This window comes from Silene latifolia, chromosome 8 (genome assembly GCF_048544455.1).
Source record: "Silene latifolia isolate original U9 population chromosome 8, ASM4854445v1, whole genome shotgun sequence".
NCBI classification, from domain to species: Eukaryota; Viridiplantae; Streptophyta; class Magnoliopsida; order Caryophyllales; family Caryophyllaceae; genus Silene; species Silene latifolia.
The window spans coordinates 59077577-59088103 of NC_133533.1; the positions used below are offsets into that span (position 1 = coordinate 59077577).

At 37.1% G+C, this 10527-nt stretch overlaps 1 protein-coding gene across 1 annotated transcript; it reads left to right on the forward strand.

Moving 5' to 3' along the window:
- The first annotated feature begins 2306 nt into the window (after positions 1 to 2306).
- On the forward strand, positions 2307 to 10164 carry LOC141596890 (histone acetyltransferase of the MYST family 1-like). Its single transcript, XM_074417165.1, has 9 exons — positions 2307 to 2723; positions 5637 to 5725; positions 6216 to 6275; positions 6915 to 7124; positions 7561 to 7629; positions 7817 to 7978; positions 8702 to 8795; positions 8944 to 9086; positions 9713 to 10164. The coding sequence occupies exons 1-9, from the start codon at positions 2396 to 2398 to the stop codon at positions 9914 to 9916; spliced, it is 1359 nt and encodes a 452-aa protein (XP_074273266.1). The 5' UTR covers positions 2307 to 2395; the 3' UTR covers positions 9917 to 10164.
- The last annotated feature ends 363 nt before the right edge of the window (positions 10165 to 10527 follow it).

Below are 10527 nucleotides of genomic sequence, written 5' to 3' on the forward strand. Positions count from 1 at the left end.
TTATTTTTAAATCTCGTCTCATATCCCGACTACCACTCATACTAGGCCTAATATGATCAGCCCATATTTATTTACAACACACGGCCCAAGGCTTAGTTACTAGCTAAACTCAATTCCCGACTTGCTTACTTATTTTATTATTTAATTAACGTCTTTCTCACAACTATTATTAGAAATCTCATTAATTAATTATTTAAATTATATAAATTATTCTCATAAATTATTATTAAATTATGGGGTATTACAAAAGCAAATGACTGAAAATAACCTTGTCAGTTTTTATGTCACTTTGTTAATATTGGTAAAACCCTAATTTGGGTGATTTGGTTTTGAGTAGAAATCGGTTTATGATGTGTAGTTGTTGATTATTGTTGTAGGTGACGATGTGGTACTCTTGTACATTTGTGTGATTGGCTGCAGTTATAGCGGATTACGAAAAGGTAGGGTTTTCCATACTCAGTTGATTGAATAATTAATTTAAGATGTGGTGATTGCATTGTTGGCATGATCAATATTATTGTTGGAATTATTTATCTTGAAATTTGGCATATTGTATTGGTATTGTGAATTGGTTGCTTGGTGTATTTGTGTTTTGCGAGGTGCGCCCTCGGCTGAGTGGAGTCATCATCAGGAATGACTTCACGCCCTTGATTCGCCCCTTGTGGTTCCCGTCACAAGGGGGATGTGCACATTAATGGACATGGGTTATTCGCTCTACAATTTTGAGCGGGGCTTAGGTGGTAAGGTTGTGGTCCCCACTGGCGGAGTTGATTATCTGTTGTGACGGGTAATCTGGCAGGGCTACACATTTAGTGTGTAGCCAGTGGTTGGTGATTTGTTGGTGCTTGGAGGAATGTATTTGGATTGATTGGATGCGTATTGTTTATTTCTTATCTTGATTATTCAGTTGACTGGCCCTGTTTAAATGTTTTGAAAATTGTGGTGATCCATTTGGGGGATGGTGAACACTTGATTAGCAGGTATGCTTATGGATAGCTCGCGGGTCTCGGCTGGGATGGAGTCTTCACATAGTTTGATAGTTTGTCTTCCGTTGACAGTTGTTATAGCTTTGATATTTTGTTATGACAGTTGTACGTTTGGTTTTGGTTTATAAGTTGTACGCACTTTAAACAGTTGAACTTTAAAGTATGTTTCTTTATGGTCACTTTTTATATACTGTACCTCGGGCAACCAAGATGGTAGCATCTCCATATGTTAAGGTAGTCTTGGTAAGGCACTTTGGTGTATAGGGGTGTTACAATTCCGAGCATTATATGCTTTCGACATAACCTACACCAGATCCTGTACACACTTCTGAATTTCCACCTGAAATACCCCTGGAAATGAAACTCCTTTTGGTATTCTTACCTGATCATCAACAACAATCAATGTCGTCTTAAAGTGACTAAAACTGTAACATTAATACCCGCGAGACGGTTCCTTTCATTCAAGGGAACACCCGGTTTATAAAAAATACTCAAATAATTCAGGATCAGCTTCATCTAAAACATTCAAAGTTAGTTTCTTTTTTAGGTGCAAAAGAGATTCTAAATATCAATAGATGAATGGATACCTATTATCAGAGCATTTTGGTTCAACCATTTTAAAAAACTTGTAAGAACTTAACCTAAATTCAAGTTATGTGATCCATTAGTTTCAGTGAAGAAATTAACCTAATTGTTTCCTCATATAACCCTTTAGAGTTTGTAAGAGTCAATTTTTTAAGTTAACTAACCCCATTTATACTCTCTTTTGAGGAATTTTTAGAGTGAGTCGTCATTATTTTTTGATGATTTTTTAGGAATTAATTAAGAAGATAGAGGCTTAGTTACCTTGATCATGATTTAGGGCCGCGGATTAATACCCGATTTCTGCTTTAATTTGAGGCATTTTTGAGAATCTGGATATTGTTTTAGAAGGTTCAAAGATTTGAACTTGAGATAAAATTGTGGGTGAATTGAGGCGAATGTTTTTTTATTTTTATTTTTTAAATTCTGATATCGTAAACACGAGTTATGGCATGTCAAAGTTTTTCGGATCAAAATTTTGGGTATTTCATGCAAAATAACAAACCTCAAGCGCACCGTGTGCATTTTCCGAAAGAAAAATAGAGTGACCGATTGGTTTACCCGTGTTTATAGGTAAAAAATGACCCGTGTTCAGTATGAGTGAAAGACTGCGTGTGTTGGGGGGTTTGAAAGCCGATAAATTCAACTTACCTCTATCTTTCGAAAGAATGAGATATATTGGTTCTACATTAGAGGATCAAACTATTTCTATTACCTAATAAAAACAAAAAAATCAGCTTCCGGTCTACATCTTTAGGCCGTTAGAAACTTGGAACGCAAACGCAGTGGAAAACCAAACCCAAAAAACAAAGAAAACAAAAAAGAAAATGGGGTCACTAGATCCACCATCACAATCCGGCAAATCCCTTATTCACCACGACGGCGATAACAACCACCACCCAACCACCACCGCCGCCGTCATAAACATCCCGTCGCCGATAACAAACGGCATCGATGACGCCGGAAAAACATCTCCGGCGGAGAACGGCTCGTTAAAGCGAAGGCGAAGCGGCGGTGCGCTTCCATTAGAGGTCGGAACTCGCGTGTTATGTAAATGGAGAGACAACAAATATCATCCTGTTAAAGTCATTGAGCGTCGCAGAACTCCCTATGGTGGTCCCAATGATTACGAATACTATGTTCATTACACCGAATGTATGATTTTATTTCTCAATTTCTTTCTTTTCTGGTTTATTTAGGGTTTAAATTGCGGTTTGTGTTGATGATTACTGATAATTGTGTTTAATTTGATGTGATATGATGAATTTGAGTGTTTGATTGTGGTATCTTTGTTGTCGCATTAAATTAGGGTTTTATAGGAATTGAGCTATCTTTAGATAGTTTATAGTTTATTGTTTTGAATTTTTGCGTGATGGTAAATGTAGATTTGTGCTTGTTATACGGTTCCTTTAGTGCTTAGAGAGAAGACTCTGTTGGAAGTGAAGTGAGTTTTGGGAAGTAGCTTCTCCTTCCAATCTTTTCTCCAACCTTCTCCTCTAATAGAACAACTAAATAGAATATATTTTCCTTAATTGTTTATAAGTTTGTGAGAGGATTAGGTTGGAGAAGGTAGAAAAAAGTCGGTAGCAGTTGATAGAGAAACACCGGTTGTCGTTAATACTAGAATTAACTATCAAATTAACAATTTATAAAACCAAACTCAACATCTACACTATGCAATTAAGAATAGTAGTATAGCATAAGTAAGGGTCGAACCCAAGAGAAGGTCTAATAACTAAAACTTGAATTGTAAACTACTGAGATACTAATGACGATTTAAACTCAACAATTAGAACTAATCACAAACAATGGATATTAACAATGTTCAACTTATAGGAAACATAGATGGAAAAGACATTTGGTTGGAAACAAACATGAAAAAGAGTAAAATTGGAGATTTTCCTATTGAGACAGTTCAACAAACAACTAGTATGCAAGATTCAATAAGATGGAGATACTTGGCTCAACAACTACTTCCTAAGCACAAAGATCCTCTCTTTTCTTCCCTCAACAATTACTCAACAATTTTTGTAAGATGGTGATTACTTGCTCCTAAGCTAGAGTAGTTAATCCTAATTATATGGTCACCCAATTGAAAACCACAACAAGGCTCACACACAAGAGCACTAAGATCAATTCCAAACAAAAGAAGTCAAGATTAATCCTTTAGGAAGCTTAATCCAACTATCCCAAAGATTAACATGCAAATTCCACTCACAAAGATACAAACCTTAATCCAAATTCATAAAGATGCAAGCTTGCTACAAGGATTGCAATAGTAAGATGATTAACATGCAAGGTTAATTACTCCTAACACAATAACATCCAACATAAACAATAAATTCAAGGAAGATGCAATAATTATTGAGGAAAGATTAGAAGAGTCTTACAAAGCTTAGGAAAGTAGTGTCTACCCAATTACACCAAGCAAAAGGTCTAGCCTTCCATAACCATAGATGAATCCAAGGTTAATGGAAAGATTGACATCAAAATCAAACCAAAGATTACAATCTCCAAAATACTAAGTTTTTCCTTCATGCAAGTTTTTGAGATTATTCAATAATGAGGGGATGGTCTAGGTCTTCAAACCATGAACTATATATATGGCTGCAGTCCCTTATAGGTTAAACATGCTTTGGGCTTTCACGGAATGGCTTAAGACGGATTATCAACACTCAAAGGCCGAGGAGAATGCAGGCTGCGTCACCCAACGCAGGCCTACGTCAAACGGCGCAGGCTGCGTCCAGGGCTGATCTCCGCTCCAAATTTGCTTCTTTCTTTTAACGCTCCTTTCACCATTTGGCCTCCATGCTCTTTCACCAAGGGATGACAACTCTATTGCTAGCTCGTGGAGAGTCCGTCTTCACTTGATTGCTTTCTTTAGGGGTGTGGTTAGAGGCACTTGCTCGGGATTTCGAGCTCTCTTTCAAAATCATGCTCCAACCATGCATTAAAACACGTTAATCATAACAACCAATGGGACGGGAAGACTAGTTCAATACTCCGACAAAAGACCCTTAAATTAAACCAAACTAGGCCTAAGAAGGCCTTATTGACTCGACACTTTTGACTCCATCAGGAGTATTCCTTTATTAATTATATACAAATGTGTAATAAACACGTGTCGGTTTGATTGAGAAGTGATCGATAGGGAATCAGGAAGGAATTGGGGAATGTGACGATGTTCATGCTGGAGAATTGTGCCAAGTTAGGAGACTTAGTGTAACATTTCTATGTTATGAAGTTTCTGACAAATAGACTGTATTTTGGAACATAGTTAGGTTCTTTAGAAGATCTTGGCCGCTGATTTGCTCACGCAAGAAGTTGCATCTTTGGGGCCTAAAAAGACTATTGTTCTTTGATGATGGAATTTTAATGTTATCTCTCCTGGTCGAGTGTGACCCATTGCCTTGATAGAATATTAGGACGGGAGGGAATGGAGGGAGGTGGAAGGAAGGGAGAATGGTTCAATAGTGTTCTCTTTCAATGTTAATGTTAACAGTGTTGTAAGGATATTGATTTTGATGTGCTTGGAGAAAAGAACATAAGGCCCTCTCCATTTTTTTCCAATCCAACTTGGTAAACTAACAAGAGAAGTTAGAAGGATTTTTTAGTTGTCTTCCAATCGCTTCCATTTCCCTTTTTTTTTGTTTTTTTTTTTTTCATTTCATTCTCAACCTAATTTGCTAAAAGCAAGGGAAATTACTCCCCTACTTTTCCTTTTGATATCAGAATCCCTCCATTCAAACAAGGGGTTATTATTTATTTGGGACGTTTTTTTGGGGTTCTTTGGAAGACCCCCTGATTGCTGATTTACTTCTCTCGACGATAGTATCTTTGATGCCTTAATGCACTGCATACTATCTGTGTGGTGAGTTCTTGGGTGAAGCATTGATGATTCTGTTTGCCTGTTGGGTAATGAATGATTCTGTTAGTGTTTCCGGTAAATGTTAAACGTAAAGGACTTCTGCTTACTCTAGTTTTCGCTTGAGTGCTTCTGGAGAACTGTTTATTACGGTTAAGAAATACTTTGGTTGTCGATTAATTGATGTGTTGTTTTTGTTTCAGTTAATAGAAGGCTTGATGAGTGGATTAAACTTGACCAACTTGATCTGGATTCAGTGGAGACTGTTGTTGACGAGAAAGTGGAAGATAAGGTGTGTCTATTTGATCCTTTTCTTCACGGGCTTAAGAATGGTTTGGCTATGTTGCTCGGACTCGGTTAGAAGTATCCGACACGGGTTCGTGTCCAAAGTGTCGGATCGTCTATATTATGGAAAAAATTCACGGTTTTGGTCTAAAATAGTGACCCATGTCCGAGTGTCGAGTGTTTGACACGGGTACGCGAGGTAATCTTGAAGAGTCCGAGCAACATAGTGGTTTGGAGTACTTTTCAATTACTGTCGTATATTGTGGCTTCTCATGTAGGAAATGACCTATATGCTGGCTGTGTAGTACCATGATAATTTCCTCCCTCAGCGCCTCCTCCCCTGGCATTTTGCGCACCTTTTCTTAACTTTCCTTGTTTTTTTTGCTTTTCTTTTGTTGAAGGGTTTCTTTTTGCACTACCTGTCTTTCCGTCGATGAGGTTTTTTGGTCTTGTTGGCTTTATTCCTTATACAGTTTCTGGTCCGTCATTTGTCATAGGTAACTAGCTTGAAGATGACACGCCATCAGAAACGGAAGATTGACGAGATCCATGTAGAGGTATGTTGCATTGTGCTCTAGAACTCGTGTATGTTTGTGTTAGTTACCCATTATTTTATTGATTGATTGTATAATAACCGAATAATAATAGGAAAACAAAATAAGCATGCAGCAGTTATGCTAGATTAGTAGGATGCCATTGTTGGCTCTGCAGGGTCACTCGGCACAACAATTGAACCAAACTGTTAGGATGGACTATTTTCACCTTTTCTCTTTGTGAGAGTATAATTATTATTCTCCTCTGATAGGAGGTTGCTGCTCAAGGTTGTGAATCTATGATGTAGATATACGTCATGATATTGGACTCATAAAATCTTTTGTAAGAAAATGAACTAGGTGTACTATTTCTCAATGCTACCTATGTGGCTAATTGGCTGTGTACATAGTTTTAATTTAATAGATCTGTCATCTATTGGACTCATTCTTTCACGGAGCTGTTTTTTCCGAGTACATTCGTATGTTATGACAAATTTAAGACACTGCCCTATATAAGGTAGAAGTGAGGATGAGAATTGACGTGTCATCATCAGTGATTATTGGAATAATGAACCCAATCTTCTCTCCCAGAGGGCTAACCGGCTAAGGTGACTTGTCTATTGGGTTTGTCTGTCTCAGCTATGATTTTTATTGAATTTGTAGGGCCACGAGGAGCTGGATGCTGCAAGTTTACGTGAACATGAGGAGTTCACCAAAGTGAAAAACATAGCAACTATTGAGCTTGGTAGATATGAGATTGAGACGTGGTACTTCTCTCCCTTTCCACCAGAGTACAACGATTGTGTGAAGCTGTTCTTCTGTGAATTTTGCCTCAATTTCATGAAACATAAAGAACAATTACAGAGGCATATGGTAAGCTGTCTCTCAGCACTTTGCAGTTTTGTGAGCAGTTAATTTATACTTAGAAAGTTGTTCTTTATAAGCTTAATGTAGGAAAGATGTTGTGGAACTTGTTGAAGCTTTTCACATTTAAATGCTTCGAGCCCTCTTCCTCTTCATGGCTTAGCAGTTTCTCATCTGTTCTGTTCTGGTTTTACTTGCTAGTTTCATTCTGACGTTCATTGCGTCCTCATAGCTTTTGCCAGCCGAGTTTGCATATAGTCATCATGTAGTAAAGCCTTTAATAAGCATTACTCTTGCCTCACAGGTCCACATATTTAAGGCTTGAGTCTTGACAATGCATAACGTAATAAATACTGTTTGATTTGAACTTCACATCGTGCCTTTCTGTTTCTCATCTTGACAATGGACTTGTGATTTGAATAACTTGTATTTACTTGATATCCAGAAAAAGTGCGATCTTAAACATCCTCCTGGCGATGAGATCTATCGAAGTGGGACATTGTCTATGTTTGAGGTATTGCCTTCACTTTTCGAAACTTCTGGATGTTTGAGACATTTTCTTTCTGTCTATTGCATTTTATGACAAACAGTCTTTGTATACGACTATACGTTTACTTTTGGTTAGACTAGTAAGATAAGATTTGAGTGTGTATAAATTCTGGTGTCTGTTATACTAAGTCTTTTCCAATGCTTTTGAACAGGTTGATGGCAAAAAGAACAAAGTTTACGGGCAGAATCTTTGTTATTTGGCAAAGCTATTCCTTGATCACAAGACACTCTATTATGATGTTGACCTATTCCTGTTCTACGTTCTTTGTGAGTGTGATGATCGAGGGTGTCATATGGTTGGCTATTTTTCCAAGGTTAGTTTAGCCAACTTTGTTATCTTCAATCTGCCATCGTGTTTACTTCATGTGCATAGTGTCAAGTTTGTTTCTTTTTGATTTTTTCAATATGATGAGTTTTGTTGTGAGTTTGCTTTGTCTCGGAAAGACTCCGGTATTGCCAGTATGCCAGTGTCAGACTTTGCTGCAAAATAAATGTCATAATGGTTGTTTAGTTTGATATAAGAATTGGATTTGTAAATTGCTATGAAATCTCAATTCACATGATTACTTGATCCCAATACATGTGAAATGAAAAAAACTTGTTTGCTTTATCATGTAGTAGTTCATTTCATGTGACTTTTCAATCATCACGGGGAGTACATAAAGTCAATTCCTCTATTTTTTAGGAATTGAGAATTCACGTGGATTGACAATTCTCCAAATTTTACCCCAAAAAGGCAATTAAACAACCTTAATTTTCGTCCACGAGAATTTCCAACTCCAGTGTTTTTTCAAGGCAAACGAAAAACCACATTATTGTCCAAGATATACCGTGATGTTTAGTTGAACACAAAACAGTGTCACACATTGTCCTGTTGTTGTTCCTTTAATCTTTTATTATTTTATTATTATTATTATTATTTTTTTATAGTTCCTCTTTCCTTCATTTCTCTTTGGGATGGAATCATTGAATGTTATGGCAGTAGTATGTTTTAACTCCAGTTAATCATTTCTGAGCATGTCACTTTATCTATGCAGGAAAAACACTCAGAGGAATCCTATAATTTGGCGTGTATCCTCACGCTTCCTCCATATCAGAGAAAAGGCTATGGGAAATTCCTCATTGCATTTTGTAAGCTCTCTGTATTCAATAAATTATCAGCGACCATGTAGAAATTAAGTTGTGGGTATATTTGTGGTCATACTATACTTTTACTAATACGGAGTATAATTTAATAACGTGAGCTTTGTTGTTGTTCAAATCACATGTTTTATAACAGCTTATGAACTCTCTAAGAAAGAAGGTAAAGTTGGCACACCCGAAAGACCACTTTCAGATCTGGGGTTGCTGAGCTATAGGGGATACTGGACCCGAGTTCTCCTGGATATCTTGAAGAAACACAAGGGAAACATTTCTATTAAGGTACGTACGCATTCTATGTCAAGTGAAAAATTCCATATCCATCCAAGCTCAAAGGGATGAAACTAGGATCTAATTTGGCCTATGGGCTAAATATTTTGTGTGTCTATAATCATACACCTTTACTGCGACCGGATTTTAATTTTTTATAATAAGAAAATATCTAAGATAAAATTTTGGGCTTAAACTTTCATAAATCTATTCATATCGATTAAAATCTACATATATACTCCATAATAGTAACAGTTTAGTCTTCTGCAAAAATGGTTCTCTCACATATACGAATTGAGAGACATACCATTACTGAGGTCTGAGGATTGGATACAATATATTAATGGGTAATCAGTTGGTAGATGGAGCGGCCTCACTGAAGCACGACCTATTTGAGGATTTGTGTATATTTTAGTTTCTATTTCATATCTACTACTCATATTGATGTGGAAGAATTTGCGAATTGATTCAGGCCTGTGGTCATGGTCCTTGTAGGCCATACTGTAGCTCTGCTCCTGATTGCTCGCAACTTATACTTCATGATTGTTTGTGCAAGCTAATCTATACAATTATTCGTATCATATTTTTGGAGAACATGCCGTGTTTGGTTGTGATGAATGTGGAATCTCTTAATGCAGGAGCTCAGTGACATGACCGCCATCAAAGCAGAAGATATTCTCCAAACCCTGCAAAGTCTAGAGTTGATACAGTATCGCAAAGGGCAGCATGTCATATGTGCAGATCCCAAGGTGTTGGACCGTCATCTCAAAGCTGCTGGTCGCGGTGGATTGGAGGTTGATGTCGCGAAACTTATTTGGACTCCATACAAAGAACAAGGCTGATTGGTTCTACTTTTGTTTGACATTCCATAGAATTATAGTTTTCTAAGATTTCATCTCATGTAAATTATATGCTGAAGGTGTAGTAAGAAAATCTGAACATTCTAATCAGTATTTTTGTAACCGTGTTCGTGTTAGAAAATGTATGTAACTACTAAAAAGTAATCCCTAAATAGCATAAAAGGAACTCTGATTTGAGACTGTATGCTGGTACAAAATCCAGATTCCAATCATTCTCGATTCTTACTTCCAACATACTGTACAATTTAGACGCTCTTCACTGAGCTCTTTATATGGCAAATTTTGTTCGAATGAAACAATCTGTTTATGTCAACTATCTTGGCTGGTTAAGTTAGCGAGGCGTGTTGAATCGCATAAGTTTTGACTTGATTCAATTGAAATGAAAATATAATAAGCCGGAAGAACTATGACATGATCAAAGAACACGCCTTGAGTGACCGAGACAAGTCAATAATCATAAGAAGAGTTACCATCTGGGTTTTGTCTTGGTGCTTAAACTGAGCTATTAAGATGACTTTAGCCCTTGGCCCGACTCTCACGTCCCCCTATCGCTTTGAAAATGTTTAATCTTTCAAGTGATGGAATAGAGACAC

Coding starts and splice junctions, on each gene's coding strand:
- LOC141596890 (XM_074417165.1), top strand. CDS start 2,396: ATGGGGTCACTAGATCCACCATCACAATCCGGCAAATCCCTTATTCAC. Junction 6,276..6,914: donor TTGACGAGATCCATGTAGAG/GTATGTTGCATT, acceptor TTGAATTTGTAG/GGCCACGAGGAGCTGGATGC. Junction 7,125..7,560: donor AACAATTACAGAGGCATATG/GTAAGCTGTCTC, acceptor CTTGATATCCAG/AAAAAGTGCGATCTTAAACA.